The 27,702-nt window shown below is 39.2% G+C and overlaps 1 protein-coding gene and 1 pseudogene across 1 annotated transcript in view; both read right to left on the reverse strand.

The window, feature by feature from the left end:
* Positions 1-3,353: 3,353 nt before the first annotated feature.
* The window catches only part of FMR1NB (FMR1 neighbor), a 53,711-nt gene continuing 29,362 nt past the window's right edge, over positions 3,354-27,702 (reverse strand). The window contains exons 2-6 of the mRNA XM_043458374.1: positions 24,535-24,654; positions 20,583-20,723; positions 18,734-18,830; positions 5,024-5,172; positions 3,354-3,498 (exon numbers count right to left, since the gene is read on the reverse strand). Coding sequence (XP_043314309.1) covers positions 3,482-3,498; positions 5,024-5,172; positions 18,734-18,830; positions 20,583-20,723; positions 24,535-24,654 — 524 coding nt within the window. The 3' untranslated portion in view covers positions 3,354-3,481. The remainder of the gene's footprint in view (positions 3,499-5,023; positions 5,173-18,733; positions 18,831-20,582; positions 20,724-24,534; positions 24,655-27,702) is intronic.
* Positions 9,365-10,109, reverse strand: LOC122434725 (annotated as a pseudogene).

Consider the following 27,702-nt stretch of genomic DNA (forward strand, 5'->3'; position numbering starts at 1 on the left):
TCCCTCTGGGTCATCCCAGTGCACCAGCCCCGTTCTTAAAACTTAAAGAAGCAGTATTAGATTCTTGGGCAACAGCTTTAAAAGCAACATTTTACTGAACTGTTTTTCTTCCCTAAGATTTCAGTTCACTTGGAAGTACCTGATCGTCATAGCAAAAATGAAGAACACAGCAAAACATCTTTTTTCCTAATCTAATCATTCAATAGGTATTTTATTTGTTGAGCACTTACTATGTGCCAGATACTGTTTGAGGCACTTGGGAAATATCACTGAACAAAATACATAAAAACCCCTGCCCTCAAAGAACTTATATTCTGGCACAGGAAGGCAAATAATAGGCAATAAGCACAAGAATTATTACATAATATATTCACAGATGATAGATGCTAAGGAGAAAACAGCAGGGTATAGTCCCCACGGATCAGGAGGGCACATGGAAATGTCCCTATATCCCCAGACTTTATATTCAATGTTCCATCTACTCTTGTATCTTGAAAAAAATTATTCTACCCCATTCTGTTATCAATAGATCACTGCACCGTTATTTCTGATTCCTTTCAGAAAGTTTTTCAACAAATAGTCTACACTCTTTCATATTCTCACTTTCCAGTTACTCTGCAACTCAAAGTCATCTAGTTTCTGCTCCTACCTCTTCCCTGAAACCGCTATTGCCAAAGTCTCCAACGACTTCCATGTTATCAAATCCAGTGGAAATGAATCTGAACTTTGAAACTCTTGAGTACTTCTTCCCTGAAACATGCCATCCTGCTGAGTTTCATTATATTGTTCTCTCCTACTTATCCTCCTACTCTTCAGTTTCCACTGACAGCCACACTACTTCTGACCATCCTATAAATCCCAAGGAAACCAGAACTGAAAGAGACACATGTACTCCAATGTTCACTGCAGCACTATTTACAATAGCTAGGACATGGAGGCAACCTAGATGTCCATTGGCAGATGAATGGATAAGGAAGTTGTAGTACATATACACAATGGAATATTACTCAGCTATAAACAGAATGCATTTGAGTCAGTTCTAATGAGGTGGATGAACTTAGAGCCTATTATACAGAATGAAGTCAGTCAGAAAGAGAAAGACAAATACTGTATACATGTGTGCTAAGTCACTTCAGTCGTGTCTGACTCTGAGAGCCCATGGACTGTAGCTCACCAAGATCCTCTGTCCATGGAATTCTCCAGACATGAATATTAGAGTAGGTTGCTATTTTCTTCTCCACAAATACTGTGTATTAATGCATACACACACAAACACACACACACATATATATATACACACACACACATATATATATATGGAATTTAGTAAGATAGTAATGATGATCCTACATGCAGGGCAGCAAAGGAGACACAGATGTAAAGAAGAGACTTTTGGACTCAGTGGGAGAAGGCAAGGGTGGGATGATTTGAGAGTGTAGCATTGAAACATATACATTACCATATATAAAACAGATGACCAGTGCCAGTTCAATGCATGAAGCAGGGCACCCAAAGCTGGTGCTCTGAGACAAGCCAGAGGGATAGGGTGGGGAGGAAAGTGGGAGAGGGGTTCAGGATTGGGGCGGGGACACAAGTATACCTATGGCCAATTCATGTTGATGTATGGCAAAAACTGTCACAATATTGTAAAGCAATTATCCTCCAATTAAAATACCTAAACTAATTTTTTAAAAATGCTTGGGATGCTTGCGGTGTTCCTCTGGATTCTATTCTAGTCCCCCCTTTTCCCTTTATTCCTTCCATTTAGAATCAATTTTTCATTGTGATTTCAATTATCATCTATATATTGATGACTCTCAACTTTTATATGCAGCCAGACCTTTCTCCTGTGCTCCAGAACAATATATCTAACTGCCTACTAGTCATATCTACTTGGATGACCCATAGACACACCCGTGGCTGATTCATGTCAATGTATGGCAAAAACCACCACAATATTGTAAATTAGCCTCCAATTAAATAAATTTTTAAAAAAGAGTTCATTCAAAAATGACCCATCTTCTCCTGCCAAACTTGCCCTTCTCATTGGTCCAGCTCAGCACCACTATCTCTCCAGTTGGCCCATCATTCAGAAACCTGAAATTCATACTCTCCTTTCAGCATGCTAACTCTTGCCACACATACATTAATCACCAAGTCCTACTGATGCTACACACTCAACAGCTCTCAAATCTACCTCTATCCACAAGTGCCACTACCCCAGCCCAGGACATTTTCTCATCCGCATTAATACAACAGCCTCGTAACTGGTTCCCTTGACCCCAATGTTGTTCACTCCCAATTATCCACACAATAGTCAGACTGACTTCTAAAGATTAGATCTAACCATACCATTCTTTTGCTTGAAATCTATCATTGTTTCCCTTCGGTCCACAGGATAAAACCCAACCCTTTAATGTGGGTTATAAGTTCTTCTGATTTAATACCTAAGTCAAAGTCGCTGCCACCCTAAACTGTTTGCAATGCTTCAAATACTCCATGAAATTTGGCCTTCATATCTGAAACATTCCTGCCACTACAGTGACTGCATGGCAAACCCTGTTCAGCCCTCTTATCTTTCATTTTGTATCTCTTTCTAAAGTCTGGGCTAGTTCCCCTGCCAACTGCTTCCATAGAACTTGGTACTCCTCTAATCATAGCCCTGTCATTACTTCTTTATGTGGCTTCCTCCCCAGCTGGATGGTGAGCTCCATGAAGGAAAGGCTAAGTCTATCTTGCTCACGACTATGTCCAAAGTACATACCCTAACAGGGACTAAAGCAATGTTTGTTGAATGAATGAGCAACAAGCCCGGGCAAACTTGAGCCCTAGACATTTCAAAGAGGAAAGTAAATCATAAAAAAGTATCACTTTCTTTAAAATTCAACTTTATCTATGTCACAGGACATAATTTTTTTTTAAAGTAAAAAAAAATATATAGTAACAGTGTTCAGCTCTGGGTGGTGGATTATGGTTGCTTTTTCCCTCTTTCTTCTACATAACCTTTTTACCAAGTTCTCTGTAATGAGTGTGTCTTACTTTCAGGGTGGAAAAAATGTTATAAATTATAAACTACAAAGAACACTAATATAAAATACTTTTACCTCTTTCCCTCAAAACAAAGTGTCATATACAGTGAAATTTGATCACTGTTTTTTTCCATCACTTTGCTTGAAGGTGAATAACAGCGTGATATCTCTGTCTTATTTAACACCAACAGAAGTATATATGCTGATAACAAAACCCAAGTTGCAAAAATCCATCACTGTCCAGGACCTGAAATGCAAGCAGTACTTTTCATATGGTTTTTTTAATTCTATAGAAGCTACTTCTAATAAGAATTCGGATTACAGTTTGATGCAGACAACTTTATTTTTTATCTGAAAATAAACACAACAAAAGTTTTTATCCTTCTGAAATGTTCCACCAGGTTTAGATGACTGGGACAGCCTCCTCTGCTCTTGAAAGGTACGAGTTCTTCTCAACGGGAAAATAACGCTACAGGAGAAAAGTAAAGCAGAGTTAAAACAACTTCAAAACTAGTATACATACATCATACTTTGTTATACAAGGAACTGACTGAAACAAAGTTCTCCAACTATATACTGAATGCTACAATTAGCTTATTTTCAGTTTGCCAATATATCATCTTATTACAGTGAGGCATACAGACAAAATATTGATATACTACAACAAATACCATTACAATGACAATTTCTGAATAACAAAGTTAAATCCCATGCCCTGGAGAACTGCCCACAGAAATCAAGTTTTGTTAGTCTACTTATAATGTCGTATGTATGTGCATATATATATGCATGCGTGTACTGCATTAAAGTTATACAAACTAATATATAGGTATGTGTAATAATATACATATATTATTATTGTATATACTTATGTATTATCTTATAGAAATAATATATCAATTACATATATACATATAATACCTTGTTATAAGGATTTTATTTTGTTTTTTCTGATGTAAGTCACTTTTCTTATTCATGTAGTCCAAATCTCTATTCTGCAGTTTAATCAACTGAGCAAAGGTTAAAGGACTTACCCAAGCTCCCACTGTAAATAACAGGAAAGCTGGGACTAAAGCCAGAATCTCCTGACACTCAGTTTAATGGTCTAGTATTCCACTCTTCCCCTTCTCCATAACTGAGGCTAGAAATTAACACCTTACATTTGAGCAATGCACTGCAATTTTCAAAGCATTTTCACATATGTTATATTGCTTCAGCTATACACACACGCGCACACACACACATATACACACAAATATCTCAGCTAATGGTATCAAGGACCTGAACGGTTACTTGCCCATGGAAACACTAGTTAATGGCCCGAGTCTCCTGACTTTCAATCCAGTCCTCTACTCCTTGAAGAACACTCCTTTTCCCACAAACCACTTTTTTCTTACTTGATCCTTCACAATTATTTTGGAAGGAGGGAATCCAGGCCAAGGCTCGGGGGAGGGGGGGGAACGGGATCTGTAAGCCTGCACAAATGAAGTGAGGCCCAGGTAGTCCCTGGTGTGTGATTCTGGGATCCCCTCTCTGAGCCTTTTCTAATACTACATTGTGTATCTTTGGGGAGCAGGAAGCTGGAATTAGGATTAGCTAGGATCTAGGATTTGATCCAAGATTTGTCAGATTCCTGAGGCTATGCTATTTTTCCCTGCATATGTCATGTAGTCAACACAACATGGAGGACCATGGCCACTATTACTTAGCAAGGGTGTCTATTATGGAGCTTCAGAATTAGGGCAAGCAGATTCTATTTATTTGTTTCCCTGAAGGGCTGAACTACATATACCAAATAATATGGTACCCAAACAACCTAGCACATTTCTTGTCCACCTTCTTTCCATCCAAATGGTAATAGTGATATTATTTCAGAAACTGATACTCCTGTGGTCCAAACATTTGCAGGATAAAAAAATAAGCATCAACTGAACCAAGATGAGGACAACAAAAATCAAATATCAAATACTTTAACCTTAAATCCTTGTCATTACCTGTAGTCTCCTGGTCCTTTTCGTCACCGTATCCTTCCTCATCCACTGCTGTCTCCAACATTTCAGTATCCCTCTTTGGTTTCTTTCTGTGTTTCTTCAAACGCTTTAAAGATCTGTTGAATCTTCTTCGTAAAAGAAAAGCCCATTTGCTGTAATATTAAAAGTTCAAAGTGAAACTTTATTTCTGAACAGTGATAACATAATAAATAACAATGGTGGGTTATAAGGAAAAGGCTATTTGGTAACATAACCCTTTACTGTGAGGAGACACCCCATGTCCTAGGGCAGAGAAGCCCCAGTAAGACGGAAGGAGGGGTGAAATTGGGACCCAGAGATCCCAAAGAGACTGAGACAGAACTGTGTTGAGTGTCTACTGAGGCGGTACGGGTCAGAAGTGGACTGCTGCAGGGATAGGGGCTCTGGGTGCAGTAGACCTGGGTATGGCATAAGCACTCTTGGAGGAAGTCGCTATTAACCCCACCATAGAACCACCAGAACTTACACAGGACTGGGGAAACATACTCTTGGAGGGCACAAATAGAACCTTGTGCACACCAGGACCTAGGAGCAAAGAGCAGTGACCCCACAAGAGACTAACCCAGACTTGCCTGTGAGTGTTTGGGAGTCTCCGGCGGAGGCGTGGGTTGGCGGTGGCCTGCTGCAATGGTGGGGGCACTGAGTGTAGCAGTGTGTGCATGGGACCTTTTGAAGGAGGTCTACATTATCTTCATTACCTCCACCGTAGTTTGGCCTCAGGTCAAATAATAGGGAAGGAAAACAGCCCCACTCACCAACAGAAAATTGGATTAAAGATTTACTGAACATGGTCCTGCCCATCAGAACAAGATCCAATTTCCCCCTCAGTCAGTCTCTCCGAAGCTTCCATAAGCCTCTTATCCTTCTCCATCAGAGGGCAGACAGAATTAAAACCACAGTCACAGAAAACTAACCAATCTGATCACATGGACCACAGCCTTGTCTAACTCAATGAAACTAAGAGCCATGTTGTGTAGGGCCACCCAAGACAGACAGGTCATGGTGGAGAGTTCTGACAAAATGTGATTCACTGGAGAAGGGAAAGGCAAACCACTTCAGTAATGTTGCCTTGAGAACCCCATGAACAGTATGAAAAGACAAAAAGATAGGACACTGAAGGATGAACTCCCCAGGTCGGTAGGTGCCCAATATGCTACTGGAGATCAGTGGAGAACTAATTCCAGAAAGAATGAAGAGATGGAGCCAAAGCAAAAACAACACCCAGTTGTGACTATGACTGGTGATGGAAGCAAGGTCCAATGCTGTAAAGAGCAATATTGCATAGGAACCTGGAATGTTAGGTCCATGGATCAAGGCAAATTGGAACTGGTCAAACAGGAGACGGCAAGAGTGAACGTCGACATCAGCGAACTAAAATGGACTGGAATGGGCGAATTTAACTCAGATGACCATTATATCTACTACAGTGGGCAAGAATCCCTTAGGAGAAATGGAGTAGCCACATCATAGTCAACAAAAGAGTCAAAAATGCAGTACTTGGATGTAATCTCAAAAATGACAGAATGATCTCTGTTCATTTCCAGAGCAAACCATTCAATATCACAGTAATCCAAGTCTATGACTTGACCAGTAATGCTGAAGAAGCTGAATGATTATATGAAGACCTACAAGACCTTTTAGAATTAACACCCAAAAAAGATGTCATTTTCATTATAGGGGACTGGAATGCAAAAGTAAGAAGTTAAGAGAAAGCTGGAGTAACAGGCAAATTTGGCCTTGGAGTACAGAATGAAGCAGGGCTAAGGCTAGTAAGAGTTTGGTCAAGAGAACACACTGGTCATAGCAAATACCCTCTTCCAACAACACAAGAGAAGACTCTACATGTGGACATCACCAGATGGCCAACACCAAAATCAGATTGATTATATTCTTTGCAGCCAAAGATGGAGAAGCTCTATACAGTCAGCAAAAACAAGACCGGGAGCTGACTATGGCTCAGATCATGAACTCCTTATTGCCAAATTCAGACTTGAATTGAAGAAAGTAGGGAAACCACTAGACCATTCAGCTATGACCTAAATCAAAATCCTTACAATTATACAATGGAAGTCAGAAATAGATTTAAGGGACTAGATCTGATAGACAGAGTGACTGATGAACTATGGATGGAGGTTTGTGACACTGTACAGGAGACAGGGATCAAGACCATCCACAAGAAAAGGAAATGAGAAAAACCAAAACGGCTCTCTGAGGAGGCCTTCGCTGTGAAAAGGAGAGAAGCAAAAAGCAAAGGAGAAAGGGAAAGATATCCCCATTTGAATGCAGAGTTCCAAAGAATAGCAAGGAGAGATAAGAAAGCCATCCTCAGTGATCCATGCAAAGAAATAGAGGAAAACAACAGAATGGGAAAGACTAGAGATCTCTTCAAGAAAATTAAGAGACACCAAGCAAACATTTCATGCAAAGATGGGCTCAATAAAGGACAGAAATGGTATGGACCTAACAGAAGCAGAAGATAATAAGAAGAGGTGGCAAGAATACACAGAAGAACTGTACAAAAAAGATCTTCACGACCCAGATAATCATGATGGTGTGATCACTCACCAAGAGCCAGACATCCTGGAATGTGAAGTCAAGTGGGCCTTAGGAAGCATCACTATGAACAAAGCTAGTGGAGGTGATGGAATTCCAGTTGAGCTATTTAAAATCCTAAAAGATGATGCTGTGAAAGTGCTGTACCCAATATGCCAGCAATCTTGAAAAACTCAGCACTGACCACAGGACTGGAAAAGGTCAGTTTTCATTCCAATCCCAAAGAAAGGCAATGTCAAAGAATGCTCAAACTACTGCACAATTGCATTCATCTCACATGCTAGTAATGTTCAAAATTCTCCAAGCCAGGCTTCAACAGTATATTAACCATGAACTTCCAGATGATCAAGCTGGATTTAGAAAAGGCAGAGGAACCAGAGATCAAATTGCCAACATCTGCTGGATCATCAAAAAAGCAAGAGAGTTCCAGAAAAACATTTACTTCTGCTTTATTGACTATGCCAAAGCCTTTGACTGTGTGGATCACAATCAACTGTGGAAAATTCTGAAAGAGATGGGAATACCAGACCACCTGACCTGCCTCTTGAGAAATCTGTATGTAGAACTGGACATAGAATAGCAGACTGGTTCCAAATCGGGAAAGGAGTACATCAAGGCTGTATATTGTCACGCTGCTTATTTAACTTCTGTGCAGAGTGAATCATGAGAAACGCTGGGCTGGATGGAGCACAAGCTGGAATCAAGATTGCTGGGAGAAATATCAATAACATCAGATACGCAGATGACACCATTCATATGGCAGAGAGCGAAGAAGAACTAATGCACCTCTTGATGAAAGAGAAAGAGCAGAGTGAAAATGTTGGCTTAAGGCTCAACATTCAGAAAACTAAGATCATGGCATCTGTTCCCATCACTTCATAGCAAATAGATGGGGAAACAGTGGAAACAGTGACAGACTTTATTTTGGGGGGCTCCCAAATCACTGCAGATGGTGACTGCAGCCATGAAAATAAAAGATGCTTGCTCCTCGGAAGAAATGTTATGACCAACCTAGACAGCATATTAAAGAGCAGAGACATTACTTTGCCAACAAAGGTCTGTCTAGTTATGGTTTTTCCAGTAGTCATGTATGGATGTGAGAGCTGGATTATATAGAAAGCTGAGTGGTGAAGAATTGATCCTTTTGAACTGTGGTGTTGGAGAAGACTCTTGAGAGTCCCTTAGACAGCAAGGAGATCCAACCAGTCTATTTTAAAGGAAATCAGTCCTGAATATTCATTGGAAGGACTGATGCTGAAGCTGAAGCTCCAATACTTTGGCCACCTGATGTGAAGAACTGACTCATTTGAAAGACCCTGGTGCTGGGAAAGATTGAAGGTGGGAGGAGAAGGGGACGACAGAGGATAAGATGGTGGGATGGCATCACTGACTTGACTGACATGAGTTGGAGTAAGTTCCAGGTGTTGGTGATGGACAGGGAGGCCTGGCGTGCTGCAGTCCATGGGGTCACAAAGGGTCGGACATGACTGAGCAACTGAACTGAACTGCACCTTTTTTATCGAGTGTGACTTTCTATCTTGGATACTTTTATATATTTTTATTAAACTATGTGACCCTTGAAAGCACAAAGCATGATCTGATTCACCTTTTTGCCCTTCATAGCACCCAACAGAAGGCCTGGAATCAAGATATTCTTGAATGAATTTTCTTTTTTTTTTCTCACTGACAAACTGTTTATTGAATTTTGCAGCAGTATGGGGCATGTCTTATTGTATCTTAGAATCTCAGGATTCAGAGAGATGGTAAAGTGGCATTGGTGAATTTGGGAATCTGGTCTCCCAGAAGTACCTGCCACTCCATCCCTGATTCCTCAATGGCTGCCAGGTGGATCACCCCTCCACTGGAGCCGTCCTGCTCCATGTCCAAAGTGAGAGCATTGGCAGTGAACTGCAGGCATTCTTCCTTGGTCATGCCTTCCCGGTAGGTAGCATTGACACAGCCATAGATATAGGAGTTCCCAGAGCCCCCAGTGGCAAAGGACTGTTATACCATCATACTCCCCATGGACACTGAGTACACCTGCCCCCCTTCTTGGGGGTCCCAGCTGGCAATGATGATTTCTGCCATTAGGTCTTCTTGGTATCAGTAACATATTTCCTTAAAGAGGGTGGCTGCCGTGTGTACCAGCAGAGGCTCATTCAGCTCAATGCTGAGGAAACCAAGCTGATAAATGATTCCATCAGCTATTGCCTGGGTATCAGCTGCTGAGCCTGAGTGGCAGCAGAAAATATAGTCATGAATAGGGGTCAGAAAACACGGTCACAAATAGGGGTCAGCTTGTCAGTCACTCGACTGGCGATGTATGACCCAGTGGTTGATCTGGAGTCAGTTCATAGAACCACGCCCTCAGCAAATTGCACGGCCATGACAGTGGTCCCTGTGGAAACTTCCCGGTTTTCCCAGTCGGAGGCAATGTCCTCAGGCCCCCAGGATAGTGCCGGCCTGGCTCCCCAGCAGCTACTAAGGTGGTCGCCATTTTCCTCTTCCGGTATTCCCCAAATTTTAAGTTCTTGAATGATATAATGAGATGAAATAATGCTGTTTTAGGGAGATAAGCCTGGCTGGATGTAACTGGGTGAATTAGAAGGAGAGTAGATGAGGAATCCATGTACATGTCCAAATTAGCTTGGCAAGCATCCTTACTCACTCTCACTCCCTCCATGTGAAAGGCACAGCCATACTTTCCTATTGAAATGCCAGGAAAGTTCTCCAGGACCCAACTCCTAGCCATCTTCCAAACTCCACTTGCAGCCCCATCCCAGTTATTGTCTCTCTTGTATAAATTATTTGGATTGGATGCATCATCTCAATGTTCTCCTCAGTTTCCAATCCTGCATTTGCATTTGAATGCCAGCTAGCCTCCTGTTACAGACTGAATGTTTGTGTTCCTAAAATTCATGTTGAAGCCCTAGCTCCCAGTATAGTTGCATCTGAAGACAGTAACTCTAGGGAATAATTAAGGCTCAATCAGGTCATAAAGATGGGGTGCTGATCAGTAAAATTAATTTCAGTATAAAAACAATAAATTTTTGTTTTACTAAAAACCAGACTACCTGCTCGTCTTACTCTCACACATCATGGAAAGGCCATGTGAGCACACAAAGAGAAGGTGGCCATCTGCAAGCCAGGAGGAGAGCCCTCACCAGAAACCAAATCAGCTGGCATCTTGATCATTGACTTCTAGCCTACAGAACCATGAGAAAATAAATGCCTATTGTTTAAGCCAACTGGCATTTTGCTATGAAAGCACTGGAAGACTAACACATTTTGCCCTTCTTTTGCACCTCAGGAAACCGCTTACTTGTTAAGACAGCAGGTGACAAGAGGACTAGAGCTGGACTAAGCTGTGACTATAAAATATGAGAAGAAGTGAATCCCAAATTCATTCCAAAGGAAACAAAAAAAATGACAATGAGTCTAAAAGAATAGAATTACATATTAAAGATAAAGGAAAGTAAATAGTCACAGATGATTTCAAGGATTCTAGCCTGAGAGACTAAAGAAATCACTGATAGAAATGAACAGGTGTCAAGGGGAGATGATTTGGGAGAAAAAGAACTCTAGTTTTGCACACACTGCATTAAATGCAGTTAGAAATACAAAACAGGTAGAGGTGATTTCAGTATGTATGAGTCATTTATGCAGAGAAACCCAGAACACTATGTTCAGAAAGGACTTCTAACTCAATTTTCTACTCTAATATTATGAGAAAAACAACATCAAAAGAAGTTAAGCTCACTATAAAACTGGTAGTAAAGACAGAACTAGAACAAAGATCTTTTAAAATACTCTTTCTGCTACATACTTGTAATATTTTCTGATAGATGAGAGTAAGGCTTTGGGAGACAACCACAGTTAGGAAAACAAAGAAAACCAAACTGAGGAGTATCAGAATGGGAAGAGGAACAACGAAATCCAAGGAAGGAAACTTTCAAAAAGCGAACAGTCAATAGTGTACTTATGTGATAAAAATGTCAAGTCAGATTGAAATTCAGAAAATGTCACTGCATTTTGCAATGAGGTTATTAGTTACTTGGCAACAAATTCTTCCTTTTAATAGTACCTAATATCCCAGAATTTTATAAAATGCCACCCTTGGAGTCCTTGCAATAGGAACACCTCAGACATATAATCTGCATATAATGAGGTTCTCTTATTATTTCAATAACTAAATTACCTTGAATGGGGTCCAATAAGAATTGGTGTTATGTGAATTTCAAATCTATAGTGACTCATGTTTGAGAAGGGTTCCAGTTGCTCACATTTTCATCTGACCATATTTTATAAAAGTTCTTAGAGCCCAGCCCAGCAATACTTTTATAGACTCTATTTCCTTTCTTTGAATTCATATGTCTATAATGCTAGGAACTTCAAACCTTTCAGCAGTTGGCTAATTACTGCATAAACCTTTTCAAAATAACATTACTAATTATATTGTACAGTATAATGAGACAAACAAACATGGGGATTTGAAAATGTAAATGCTCATTTTTAAAATTCAATGGGTCATGTTTTTAGGCAACTTTTGGCATATTTATTCCTGATTCTTTACCTCCCATTCTATGAAAGTAAGTGGTAATAAGACTGTCTACATAATGAAAACCACACTATAATACAGAGAATCACTCAGCAGGATTTGTCTAAATGTAGAAATTCTCAGTAGCAGCCATCTGGCAAGCAGCAACATTGAAAGAGTATGGGGGATGTGCTATTTACATCATCTGTTTATCAGATGATCTACAATCTTAAAAAACACGGTTTTATTAGTTGGAAGAAACAGAGTCTTGTCATTTTCACACTGAGTTCTGAATTTTCTTAATATGAGGTTACAAATTCAATCTGATAGGAAGAAAAAGAACATGAAAATACACTTCATCTGATTTGAACAGTCATTGCATTACAGTGTTTGAATCTTTCCCCTTGCCAAAGCTACGTATATACTCAAGTATCATATCCCTATATAATACACAGATGTTTAACTGGCATATACATACAGATTAAACTTTATATAAAAACAGGTAAATATTAGAAGCTAAATTTGCACTTGAAACTACTGTTCTTGGCACTCTACAACTGTAACAGAAATAATTCAGCTACTTGTCTTCTTTCTCACCCTAGAGCCCCCACCTGCTTCCTTTTGTCCCATCCACCTGATATTTTTGCTTTTCATCTCTGTGTAAGTCTTAAGTCTACCAGTGACACTTAAACCTGATGAGGCTTCTGATCCCTATTAATGAGAATAAAAATAGATCTTACAAAACCTTGAGGACATAATGAATTTCAAAATGCATCTTATATATAAGTTTAATAAGGCTATCACTAGCAAATTCTTAGAAAGCTTTTCACTAATATTCTCTGCTCCCTATTGTATATGTGAAACAGTTCAAACTAGCTTCTCTGTTTACATTTGAATTCAAGTCAAGTAGAAGTAAACTACACACACAGAATAAGTAAACCACAGATTCAGTTATAAATTATTAAAGGGGCAAAGTTCAGCCACTCTTGCTAAGAAATGATAGGCATTTAAGGGGTCTATATTATTAGGAAGACTATATGTGAATGTAATGAATTCTGTGGGAGAGCCCCCTTCCCACCTAACCCAAATTTTGTTCTCCCTTCAGAAATTTAGTTCAAATAGCATCTCCACCATGGAGCCCACCTGCTCTCTTCCATTCAACCTGATCCCCAGTGCCTCAGAACTTTTACAACTCACTGTCACCACTCATTTTAATCCTTAATTATATTCCACCTTATGTATGTCATGCTTGGGATGTATTTTAAGGTATATTTAAGTTCCTCAAAATGAAAATCCACCTCTTAAGACATTTTTGTATCCTAATATCTAGCATAAGCAGTGACTGAATATGGTCAATTGTAGAAAGCATGAATTAGGCATTAAAAATGAAATGCACTTGTCTTTGGAAAGTGACTATCCTCTTTACATAAACTGCTTTCATTTCTCCTCTCCTCATATTATTTCCCATTTTTCATCCCTCCAACACTTGCAGGTTGTTAGCTCCTTAGGTTGGGGCTTCCCTGGTGGCCCAGATGGTAAGAATCCACCTTCAATGCAGGAGACCTAGGTTCAATCCCTGGGTTGGGAAGATACCCTGGAGGAGAGCATGGCAACCCACTCCAGTATTCTTGCCTGGAGAGTCATCACAGACTGAGGAGCCTGGCCGGCTACAGTCCATGGGGTCATAAAGAGTTGGACACGACTGAGTTACTAAGTACAGCATAGCTCTCCTTAGGTTGCTGGTGGTTTCTTAGTTGCTAAGTCATGTCTGACTCTTTGAGACCCCATGGACTGTAGCCTGCCAGCCTTCTCTGTCCATGGGATTCTCCAGGCAAGAATACTGGAGTGGGTAGCCATTCCCTTCGAGAGGGGGAATCTTCTTTGAGATGGAAAACAGAAAGTGAGTTAATGGGATAGCTCAAAAAAGACAACTTACCACCCAAAAGGAAGATTTAGCAGACTTTGGCCTTCATTTAAACTCCTTGTTTGGTATCAAGGATAGGATCTTTAGTCTAACACATGATTGCCCTTGCCTCTAAAATCAGCTTACCAGGAAAAGCTGCCAGTGCTCCATCCACCCTCAGCCATCCATTGTTCCTAAAACTTTAGCTAAGCAGCAAGCTGAAACTGATACCTGCTCTGAGGCTGCAACGAACAGCTCAGGATGACTGAAGGTACCTACTACTATTACACAAGATAGTAAAATAAGTAAGTAAATAAATAAATCATAGTAAGCCAAGTTTATGGTGTTCAAGATATATATACTATTCACATTGGTTAAGTCTCTCAAGCAGTTTGTTTATTATGTAAAAAGAAGAAAATATATTCCTATCAAGGGATAATCCTCTGGAATTCATTTTAGAGAAAAATCCAGTGTACTTTAACGTCCCCATACCTTGGCAGAGGAACACTAGGAGGGGCCATAACAGAGGCATTATACAAGGCAGAATATATCAGACACTCTAAATTGCTTGGCATAATCCTAGGTCTAATGCTGCAAGAGCAATATTGCATAGGAACCTGGAATGTTAAGTGCATGAATCAAGGCAAATTGGAACTGGTCAAAGAGGAGATGGCAAGAGTGAACGTTGACATCTTAGGAATCAGCGAACTACAATGGACTGGAATGGGTGAATTTAACTCAGATGACCATTATATCTACTACTGTGGTCAAGAATCCCTTAGGAGAAATGGAGTAGCCAACACAGTCAACAAAAGAGTCTAAAATGCAGTACTTGGATGCAATCTCAAAAACAACAGAATGATCTGCTCATTTCCAAGGCAAACCACTCAATAACAGGGTAATCCAAGTCTATGCCCCAACCAGTAATGCTGAAGAAGCTGAAGGTGAATGGTTCTGTGAAGACCTGCAAGACCTTTTAGAACACACACCCAAAAAAGATGTCATTTTCATTAGAGGGGACTGGAATGCAAAAGTAGGAAGTCAAGAAACACCTGTAGCAACACAAATTTGGCCTTGGATTACAGAATGAAGCAGGGCAAAGGCTAATAGAGTTTTGCCAAGAGAATGTACTGGTCATAGGAAACACCCTCTTCAAACAACAGAAGAGAAGACTCTACACATGGACATCACCAGATGGCCAACACCGAAATCAGATTGATTATATTCTTTGCAGTCAAAGATGGAGAGGCTCTATCTTTGCAAAACAAGACAAAAACAAGACAGGGAAGCAAAAACAAGACAGGAAGCTGACTGTGGCTCAGATCATGAACTCCTTATTGCCAAATTCAGACTTAAATTGAAGAAAGTGGGGAAAACCACTAGACCATTCAGCTATGATCTAAATCAATCCCTTACAATTATACAGTGGAAGTGGGAAATAATACTTAAGGGACTAGATCTAATAGAGTGCCTGGTGAACTATGGACAGAGGTTCATGACATTGTACAGGAGACAGGGATCAAGACCATCCACAAGAAAAGGAAATGAGAAAAACCAAAACAGCTCTCTGAGGAGGCCTTACAAATCATTGTGAAAAGAAGAGAAGGGAAGAACAAAGGAGAAAATGAAAGATATATCCATTTGAATGCAGAGTTCCAAAGAAGAGCAAGGAGAGATAAGAAAGCCCTCCTCAGTGATCTGTGCAAAGAAATAGAGGAAAACAATAGAATGGGAAAGACTAGAGATCTCTTCAAGAAAATTAAGAGATACCAAGGGAACATTTCATGCAAAGATGGGCTCAGTAAAGGACAGAAATGGTATGGACCTAACAGAAGCAGAAGATAATAAGAAGAGGTGGCAAGAATACACAGAAGAACTGTACAAAAAAGATCTTCACAAACCAGATAATCACGATGGTGTGATCACTCACCTAGAGCCAGACATCCTGGAATGCAAAGTCAAGTGGGCCTTAAGAAGCATCACTATGAACAAAGCTAGTGGAGGTGATGGAATTCCAATTGAGCTATTTTAAATTCTAACAGATGTTTCTGTAAAAGTGCTGCACTCAATATGCCAGCAAATTTGGAAAACTCAGCAGTGGCCACAGGACTGGAAAAGGTCAGTTTTCATTCCAATCCCAAAGAAAAGCAATGTCAAAGAATGCTCAAACTACTACACAATTGCACTTATCTCAACATGCTAATAAAGTAATGCTCAAACTTCTCCAAGTCAGGCTTCAACAATACGTGAACAGTGAATTTCCAGATGTTCAGGCTGGTTTTAGAAAAGGCAGAGGAACCAGAGATCAAATTGCCAACATCCGTTGGATCATCAAAAAAGCAAGAGTGTTCCAGAAAAACATCTACTTCTGCTTCATTGACTATGCCAAAGTCTTTAACTGTGTGGATCACAATAAACTGTGGAAAATTCTGAAAGAGATGGGCATACCAGACCACCTGACCTGCCTCCTGAGAAATCTGTACGAAGGTCAGGAAGCAACAGTTAGAACTGGACATGGAACAACAAACTGGTTCCAAATAGGAAAAGGAGTACATCAAGGCTGTATATTGTCACCCTGCTTATTTAACTTCTATGCAGAGTAAATCATGAGAAACGCTGGGCTGGATGAAGCACAAGCTGGAATCATGATTGCCGGGGAAAGTATCAATAACCTCAGATACGCAGATGACACCACCCTTATGGCAGAAAGTGAAGAACTAAAGAGCCTCTTGATGAAAGTGAAAGAGGAGAATGAAAATGTTGGCTTAAAGCTCAACATTCAGAAAACTAAGATCATGGCATCTGGTCCCATCACTTCATGGAAAATAGATGGGGAAACAGTGATAGATTTTATTTTTGGGGGCTCCCAAATCACTGCAGATGTTGACTGCGGCCATGAAAATAAAAGATACTTACTCCTTGGAAGAAAAGTTATGACCAACCTAGAGAGTATATTAAAGATCAGAGACATTACTTTGCCAACAAAGGTCTGTCTAGTCAAGGCTATGGTTTTTCCAGTAGTCATGTATGGATGTGAGAGTTGGACTCTAAAGAAAGCTGAGCACCGAGAATTGATGCTTCTGAACTTTGGTATTGGAGAAGACTCTTGAGAGTCCCTTGGACTGCAAGGCGATCCAACCAGGCCATCCTAAAGGAGATTGGTCCTGAGTGTTCATTGGAAGGACTGATGCTGAAGCTGAAACTGCAATACTTTGGCCACCTGATGGGAAGAACTGACTCATTTGAAAAGACCCTGATGTTGGGAAAGATTGAAGGCAGAAGAAGCAGGGGACAACAGAGGATGGGATGGTTGGATGTCATCACCGACTCAATGGACATGAGTTTGGGTAAACTCCGGGAGTTGGTAATGGACAGGGAGGCCTGGTGTACTGCAGTCCATGGGGTCACAAAGAGTCGGACACGACTGTGTGACTGAACTGAACTGAACTGAATCCTAGCCACCTATTTCTAAGAAATAATATTTCAGTTTTACTCATGGGTTTCCTTTTACATGAACACAAGCTTTGAAGGGAAGATGAAAGGGTCAAGAATTCTACTCCTATTCCCATTCACCTGTGAAAAGAAACAGAAGAAATAAGCCTAGGAAGACAGATAACTCACTCAGTATAGGAAACTAAGTAAAAACTGAGAAAAGAATTGACAGTCATATGCAAACTGGAAAAGCTTAAAGAAAGGCTGTGATCCAACAGTGTCTTCAAAGTGGTCTGAGAAAGTTATGAAAGCAATGAGAAGGTTTAAATCAATACAGAACTGCCTTCCAGGCTAGCCATCTCCATCCACTGTATTCCTTTATTTGTTCAAGTACTCATTTACTCAACAAAAATATATTAAGCATCCACTGTATCTGAGGCACTTTGCTATAAATTGAAAATACAATGAGGAATATGACAGATTCACCAGACTCAAGAAAAAGGTACAGAAAAGAAAAAGACACAATCTTTATGCAAAATAAGGTAACATGTATAGTCTAAATCTTCCAGTGAAATCTAACTTGAATAAAAACATAAACGATGCTTAATCTTCAACAGGCACTTTATCAGAAAATTTAATAGGTACTTGTTCTCAGGGTTGTGCTAGTGCCAACCCTGCACTTGCACAAACCTGACAGTGAGCGCCTCACTCACTCCATCTTAGTCCTGGCCCTGCTCTCTACCTGTACACACACTCTGTCTCAGTAGGCGGGAAGCTATTTTAAAAAAAAAAACAAAACTTACAAGCATCATGCCAACATCCCACTGGGATTTTGATAAGAAATCTGATACGAATTGGCTTGAAGTCAGATCAAGGCTTTCAAACCCAATAGTAGATGACCATCTACTAGATGGAGAGTAGCGCTTCTGGGAATCCTTCTGATTTGCAGTTAACCACCTCTACTCCACATACCCTTAGCTCACTTATTTATTTTTCCTTTCAATTGGGACTTTGTTTTATGAGGGAATGTACAAACTAGGACATGCAAGAGGATGTCTTCAATGGGTGGAAAATAAAAATAGCATGCATGAAGAAATATTCTGGTAACTTAACTTTTTCCCAAGCTACCTCCTCTTCAGCAAAAGGGACCGATACGTAATCCCTGTACTTTCAAAGCTATGAATGAATGTGTCTACACAGGAATTCTCAAGTATACTCAGCAACTGGCAAATAAAAGTTGTTTGCCTACCTCCTCCAGCAGAGAGAGCAGCAATAAATGGGCAGACATCCCAGGAAGATCATGCTCATCGCACCAAACCCAAACATCCGGAACATCTGCGTAGGCTCTGGTGGTTTAATTATATCCTGTTACTTTTATGACTTAAGCAAGAGAAGCAAATCTGAGCTCTTTCATAAAGTCTTTATAAAAAACCTATTAGTTAATAAAGCAAAATAAGGAGATATTCTTACATGGCAGGTAAATATCATTGGTACTCTATAAGCAGCAGGAGTTTATGAAATGTTCTAGAAATACAACTAAAGGTTCAGTTTGTGTGTTCTCTCCAATGGACATGATTTAGCAACTGAACAACAACTCCAAAGGAAGCCTTAACAAAACAATCCTGTTTCTGTTAATATACTTGATTACTACTATTCAGACTATATATATTTCTTCCTGTGACCTAGGCATGTTTTTTCCTTGGCTATATGTTATATACTCTAGAATACTCAGGGAGTGAATCAACTTATGAATAGCTAACTTGAGAAAGGAATGGTTTCTTAAATGTTTACTTCTAAATATAAAACATTAAATGAAAAATCAAGAATTTGCAGGTGATTAAGTATATTTTATTCTTATATTCATTTGGAAATGCATTCTAATATGTTTGGGGGATTTTAAGTCACGGTTCAAATTTTCCCTCTACAAAAATCAAATGTTTCTTCACACATAATATAAAGACTAAATCAATGAATGAATTATAACACCATGTGACACTGTTAAAACTGTAATACTACATTCACAATCGAGTTTAGGTTTCCATCATTAATACTAGATGCTCAACAATTGAATGGGGCCTATATTAACCTAAGACACTGTTTTGCATGCATCCTTTTAGCAGCATTTGTTAGTGCTTAATCATATCAATCAAATATGTCTATCAAGGGACCAACTGGTAGTATGTCCCCACTATCCAAATGAAGGAGCAAAAGCAGATGGTCTGGTGCTCAAAACATTGTAAAGAAAAAAAAAATCTTAAGAGAAGAACCTAATTCAAAAACAAAATGACAAAGAAAGAACCTGATAAACAGACTTAACAAGAAACATTCAATTTACTGTTACATACTGAGATGCTGCAGAAAAAGATAAATGAGAAGAATTCTACTCAGGAAGAGATGGTGGGAAGAGAAAGTAAGCTAAAGCATGCCTGACTGGTATTTTCTCCCAGGCACATTGATGGTTATATCTTGTAAAGCCTGGAATCTATGGGAGAAGATAGTGACTAAAACAATCTCAAACTGCAACAGTTATGACTTCCCTGGTGGTCCAGTGATTAAGGGGCTTCCCCGTTGGATCAGCAGTAAAGAATCTACCTGTAAAGCAGGAGATGCGAGTTGGATCCTGGGTAGGGAAGATCCCTGGAGGAGGAAATGGCTACCCACTCCAGTATTCTTGCCGGGAAAATCCCATGGACAGAGGATCCTGGTGGGCTACAGTCCATGGGATCGCAAAAGGTCAGACACAACTGACTGAGCAACTGAGCATGTAGGCACCAGTGGTTAAGACTCCATGCTTCCAATGCAGGGTGTGCAGATTTGATCCCTGGTTGGGAACTAAGATCCCACATGACACTTGGCCAAAAAATTAAAACAAAAAAAACAACAACAAAAACCCGCCATAGTCACACCTAAGGACGAAGCAGAAACAGCTCATGAATAGAGGTCTCCAGGCCTTTCTACAGATGGCAGTATTGCTCTAGGGCTGGGAGCCTCCTTTAAGGGTTAAGCTAAGAGATCCAACTGTAAACATATGCCATTGTGACCTGTTTATTCAATTTTAAAAAAACAGGAATATAATAAATGTAAAAGGATTAACTTACTGTCTCTCAGCGGGGCAAAACAGCTAACCGTAGTGGTCTTGAGTGAAGAGTAACAGCATTTGTATTTCAAACATTCATCCTTCTTAAGATCTTGCCCCTGCTTGCAAGGCTTTAGCACCTGACCCTCCACTGGAACACATGCTTTTAGAAACAAAATGCAAGAAAGAGATTTCAGCATAAGCACTTCCCCTAAATTAAATAATTATGCAGGATAAAAACAAAGAAAAAACAAACAAGCTTGTACATTTAAAGAAAAGAGTGAATGACATATACGAATAGTAATGAACACTGAAAAAATAAAAGTAAAACTAAAAGCTATCACAAAGTTACTCAACATCACATTTCCAATTCTAGATGAACTACAGAAAAACATAAATTGTTAACAGATCATTGGTAAGGTAGTTTTAAAATGACTTTAAACATAAGTTGAGCAGTAGTAATACAAATATAACACAGAAGGTGTTAAATAGCTAGAATGGGCCAAATGCCCATACATGTAAATCCATGGCTGATTCATATCAATGTATGACAAAACCCACTGGAAAAAAAAAAAAAAAAAAACTGCTGCTAAGTCACTTCAGTTGTGTCCTACTCTGTGCGACCCCAGAGACGGCAGCCCACCAGGCTCCCCCGTCCCTGGGATTCTCCAGGCAAGAATACTGGAGTGGGTTGTCATTTCCTTCTCCATCTTTAAAACTAACGCCTTGTTAAAAGAATACCACAGATACCCTCTTTTTTTTCATTTATTTTTATTAGTTGGAGGCTAATTACTTTACAATATTGTAGTGGTTTCTGCCATACACTGACATGAATCAGTCATGGATTTATATGTGTTCCCCATCCAAATCCCCCCTCCCACCTCCCTCTTAACTCAATTTTACTAAGTTACAGAAATGTACTGAATTCATCAATGAAAATGTAAGTAAAATTCACAGCATTTACTGCTAGAAAATAGAGTAATATTATTGGCATCGACCTAGTTTCTGTCAACACTTAACCATACTGGCACTGCAATATGTTTTAAGATTCTTCCTTTTGGCCTTAAGTTACAACTCTAATTCTGAATAGGCAATAATTTATGGCATGAATACCACGATTCATGCAACTACAGTAAGTTCATACATAACTGAATCTGTAAGATTCACAAGCTCAAATAGCTGATTTTTTTAAACACCCTGCTTTATATGAGAAACAAATGACAACTTAACAGGCAGATATCAGATTTTTATTCAAAAAGAAAACCTCTACAGTATGGCTTAAGGTCAGCATAAAATCAGTTCAATCTCCAATATTATCAACAACTACAGACTTAGAAAAGTAGTTAAGTGATGTTTTACCATCACTCTAAAGCATTTCAACATCAGCAAAAAACAACATAATGGTTATATTATTACCTCCTGGTATATTCTTATTATATTCCTCTTCTTTAAAGATTGAGAATTCCTGAAGCTCAGGTAAAAATAATAACACCTACCATTCATTAGTCACCTATTTGGGCCAAGTATCTTGCTTTATACACATTATTTCTAATCTTCACAACAAACCTCAAAATTGGTTTTACAACCTCCAGTTTTAAAATTAAGAAATAAAGGATTGGAGTAACTTGTGCAAGGTCACAAATTTAATACATTACTGGTTGGCCTGGATACTCATTTCCCAAACATTTTAGTCATGTGAGAGATAAGCCTACTTTGTTGTTATACTCTAAACAAGTTGTTCCTCAATCATGCCAGGCCCAGAGTGACTCTCCTCCCCAGGATGAACTGCATCTAGAATACCATGTTCAGTCCTGGACATCACACACTCAAGAAGAGTGACAACTGTCAGGCTCTGGTCAGAGAGCTGATGAACTTCCTGTGTGCTGAGATCCTCACTATTGGTATTGTTCAAAGACCACTTTCCAGGAATGAAAATCATACAAGAAAAGATTTTAAATCATAGAAGAGACTGGGCTAGATCATCTGTAAGGTCCTTTCTAATGCTGGGCTTCTGTTATTTTATATCTAAATTAGTATCTGGAGTTTATGCCAGATACTAAAATTAGCTTTCAGATTCAAATCACTAATTTTGAATAACAAAAAGGTAGAACAATTTTTATCAGCTGTAAGTGTATGATTTTGTCCAAAGGGAGAAGGATTGTGGGACCTCTCAAGGTTCCCTGTCTGTCTCAACATTTTCATTTAAATCTGCAAGAGATGAATCTATTACTGTGCGTGCATGCTAAGTTGCTTCAGTCATGTCTGACTCTTTGTGACCCCATTGACTGTAGCCTGCCAGGCTCCTCTGTCCATGGGATCCTCCAGGCAAGAATACTGGAGTGGGTTGCTATGCCTACTAAAAACAGTCTAACAATGAGATGACAGTCTTTTTGCTAGTGCATAAGTGGGATGGATGTTCATTTCTAATTACATAGGAGAAGAAATAAATTGGCTAAAAGTACTTCATATTTTATAAGCTTATAGTTTTTCTTTTTTGAGAATAAGGTATGTACATTTTATAAGTATTAATATTTAATCACTGTTGAAAGATGTGAATCAACCTGTGCTGTGCTTAGTCTCTCAGTCATATCTGACTCTTTGCGACCCCATGGACTGTAGCCCGCCAGGCTTCTCTGTCCATGGATCTTTCCAGGCAAGAATACTAGAGTGGGTTGACATGCTCTCCTCCAGGGGATCTTCCCAACCCAGGGATCAAACCCAGGTCTCCCATGTTGCGGGTGGATTCTTTACTGTCTGAGCCAGCAGGGAAGCTCTGAATCAACCTAGGTAAGATATTTCTCTTAAATCGGGACAGTATGATTTTACTGGGTGAAAACATCAACTCATAAATTGGTTTTCACTCAACTTACTGCACTATATTGGAGGAGTATTTCATAAATGCAGATATTTTATTTAGACTATTTTTAAAGGTGGCTTCAGTGTTTGTATAATGTACTTATTATAGGTAGCTTGGGATAGTTTACATCTGCTATCTTCTTGAGCTCTAAAGCCTGAATCATCATTTGTTGTTTATGACCTACTCCAACACTCATTAAACTATTCTCTTAGCTTCACAACAAATCACCTTATCAGACTTTTCTTTCTCCAATCAATTTAACCATAGAAGCATTTTTAAACAAATTATTTGAGTTTGTTTATTTTGCTATTCTCATTAGTAGTAGGTGTTATAATGCTTATTTAGAATTTGAAATCTCTATAGAGAAACATGAAGAGATTTATGAAAGTCACAGAAGAATTCAGTGGTAGAGTCTGGAATTAAACAATGTATACAATTTCGTGCTTGTATTTGTATATCAAATTTTGTTAGAATAAACTCTGCATGATTTTTAATAAAAGCTTCATCTTTGTAATTCACATATGTCAATTTATTTGAACTTTCTCCTTGAAAGGGCACCACATGCTGTACAAAATGAAATGTGTTTGTGGTTAATCTCAGGAGCCATCATGTGCTTCATAAACACATTATATACAGAACCACAAAAAGACAAAGATAATGTGACTTGAGGCCTGAACTTTTTATCATTAAAACAGATGGGGAAACATCTGGTATATTCCATAATATTAGAGCTACACGGTACCCTGATTAATGCCACAGAAGACACTGCTTTCACAAAACTGGATCAGTGACTAAATTTCAAGCAATGCCATTAGGGCAAATTGAGGTTTAGAAATTTGTAAAGGAAAAGTATTATATAAAGAGTAACAAGCATTTATGGAATGCCTTAAAATACTGTCTCAATTTATCTTCACAATTATTTCTGATAAGCATTTTCATTTTAAAGATGAAGACATTGAGGTTCAGAGGTTATCTTGCCTAAGGCAAAGGGCAGAGTCAGGATTAAAACTCAGGTGTATATCACTCCAATACCAATAGACTACACTGCCTCCTAAACATTTAACTACTGTTTTCAAAACAAGGACACTGGGAGGAATAAAATAAAACAGAAACTTACTTGTTGGAAAGAAAAATCTTATCAGAGATCCCGAGGCAGAAGATTCATTCAGAGATTGTCCATCAGCATTTTCACTGCTCCACAGACTATAGTTACTTGCAGATACAGAATCCATAAACCCTTAAGAAAAGAGAAATTATTAACCCCAACATAAAGTTATCACCTTCCTTGACCCTTTAAAAGTAACTACCTTTGTTTAAATTAAATATGGAAAGTCTAAGAACTAACAGACATTGTATTTAAAACTCATAGCAGCTAGGTACAATTAATAATCAGAATACATTGGTGCTCTGAAACTAAAAAACTGAGTATTAAGTTTAAATAAATTAATTAAAAAATACATTTTAAGATGTTTAAACTATAGGCCATAACATGCCATTGTTGAACTGTAAACTACAATAGTGAATTTGCCTCTAATAGTCTTGACATTCAGTGTGAAAGCTGCTCAGTCATGTCCTACTCTTTGCGACCGCATGGACTGTAGCCTGCCAGGCTCCTCTGTCCATGGAATTCTCTGGCAAGAATACTGGAGTGGGTAGCTGTTCCCTTCCCCAGGGGATTCTCCCAACCCAGGGATCCAACCCAGGTCTTCTGCACTGCGGGTGCATTCTTTACCATCTGAGCCAGGAGGGAAGCCCAAGAATACTGGAGTGGGTAGCCTCCACTTGTGGAGGATCTTCTAGACCCAGGAATCAAACCAGGGTCTTCTGCATTGCAGGTGGATTCTTTACCAGTTAACATTCCAGGGAAGTCCTTGACATTCAGAGGCCCAATCAGTTAACAACATGAAAACAGTATGTATTCCAATTAAATTAGACCCCATCACAGAAACTCTTGGCAAATATGTTGGCTTCTTTATTTACTGATTAAAAAAAAAAAAAATCATCCAACCTGGGTTGGTAGTCTGTTTCACCCTTGATAGTATACTTGTTTCAGTGCTATTCTCTCAGAGCATCCCACCCTCACCTTCTCCCACAGTCCAAAAGTCTGTTCTGTACATCTGTGTCTCTTTTTCTGTTCTGCATATAGGGTTATCATTACCATCTTTTTAAATTCCATATATATGCATTAGTATACTGTACTGGTCTTTATCTTTCTGGCTTACTTCACTCTGTATAATGGGCTCCAGTTTCATCCATCTCATTAGAACTGATTCAAATGAATTATTTTTAATGGCTGAGTAATGTTCCATAGTGTATATGTACCACAGCTTTTTTATCCATTCGTCTGCTGATGGGCATCTAAGTTGCTTCCATGTCCTGGCTATTATAAACAGTGCTGCGATGAACATTGGGGTACACGTGTCTCTTTCAAATCTGGTTTCCTTGGTGTGTATGCCCAGAAGTGGGACTGCTGGGTCATACAGCAGTTCTATTTCCAGTTTTTTAAGGAATCGCCACACTGGAAGACCCAGAGGGATGGGATGGAGAGGGAGGCAGGAGGGGGGATTGGGATGGGGAACACATGTAAATCCATGGCTGATTCATGTCAATGTATGGCAAAAACCACTACAATACTGTAAAGTAATTAGCCTCCAACTAATAAAAATAAATGGAAAAAAAATCAAGGTTTTAGACATTGTAAACATTATCTTCTTCCTCACCACTTCAGAAAAGTCTGGTTTCAGTTTTACTTGCATGATTCCTTCCTATATAAGGGGAGAGGATATCCATCCTCATTCCCATAATAGTGATTTATCCATATCATTAAGTATTTTCCAACACTATCTTTAATTTAACAGCATTCCATTATGCAAGTCTATTATAAATTAGTTGATAATTTCCCCCAAACAAAGACATGTAGGTTTATTACAATTTATTGATATTACAAAGAACACAGGAGAAGGGAATGGCAAACCACTTCAGTATTCTTGCCTTGAGAACCCCATGAACAGTATGAAAAGGCAAAAAGATAGGACACTGAAAGATGAACTCCCCAGGTCGGTAGATGCCCAATATGCTACTGAAGATCAGTGGAGAAATAACTCTGAAAACAATAAAGAGACCAAAGCAAAAACAACACCCAGTTGTGGATGTGACTGGTAATGGAAGCAAGGTTCAATGCTATAAAGAGCAATATTGCATAGGAACCTGGAATGTTAGGTCCATGAATCAAGGCAAATTGGAACTGGTCAAACAGGAGATGGCAAGAGTGAACGTCGACATCTTAGTAACTGGCAAACTAAAATGGACTGGAGTGGGTGAATTTAACTCAGATGACCATTATATCTACTACTGTGGTCAAGAATCCCTTAGGAGAAATGGAGTAGCCATCAGTAAACAAAAGAGTCCAAAATGCAGTATTTGGATGCAATCTCAAAAACGACAGAATGATCTCTGTTTGTTTCCAAGGGAAACCATTCAATATCACAGTAAACCAAGTCTATGCCCCGACCAGTAATGCTGAAGAAGCTGAAGTTGAACAGTTCTACGAAGACCTACAAGACCTTTTAGAACTAACACCCCCCCAAAAAAATATCGTTTTCATTAGAGGGAACTGGAATGCAAAAGTAGGAAGTCAAGTAACAGGTAAATTTGGCCTTGGAGTATGGACTAAAGCAGGGCAAAGGCTCATAGAGTTTTGCCAAGAGAATGCACCGGTCACAGCAAACACCCTCCTCCAACAATATAATAGAAGACTCTACACATGGACATCACCAGATGGTCAACACTGAAATCAGACTGATTATATTCTCTGCAGCCAAAGATGGAGAAGCTCTATACAGTCCGCAAAAACAAGACCAGGAGCTGACTGTGGCTCAGATCATGAACTCCGTACTGCCAAATTCAGACTTAATTGATGAAAGTAGGGAAAACCACTAGACCATTCAGCTATGACTTAAATCAATCCCTTATGATTATACAGTGGAAGTGGGAAATAATACTTAAGGGACTAGATCTGATAGAGTGCCTGATGAACTATGGACAGAGGTTCATGACATTGTACAAGAGACAGGGATCAAGACCATCCACAAGGAAAAGAAATGCAAAAAACCAAAATGGCTCTCTGAGGAGGCCTTACAAATCATTGTGAAAAGAAGAGAATGGAAAAACAAAGGAGAAAAGGAAAGATATACCCATTTGAATGCAGAGTTCCAAAGAAGAGCAAGGAGAGATAAGAAAGCCTTCTTTGTGATCTGTGCAAAGAAATAGAGGAAAACAATAGAAT

Source organism: Cervus canadensis, chromosome X, assembly GCF_019320065.1.
Source record: "Cervus canadensis isolate Bull #8, Minnesota chromosome X, ASM1932006v1, whole genome shotgun sequence".
In the NCBI taxonomy this organism is placed as follows: domain Eukaryota; kingdom Metazoa; phylum Chordata; class Mammalia; order Artiodactyla; family Cervidae; genus Cervus; species Cervus canadensis.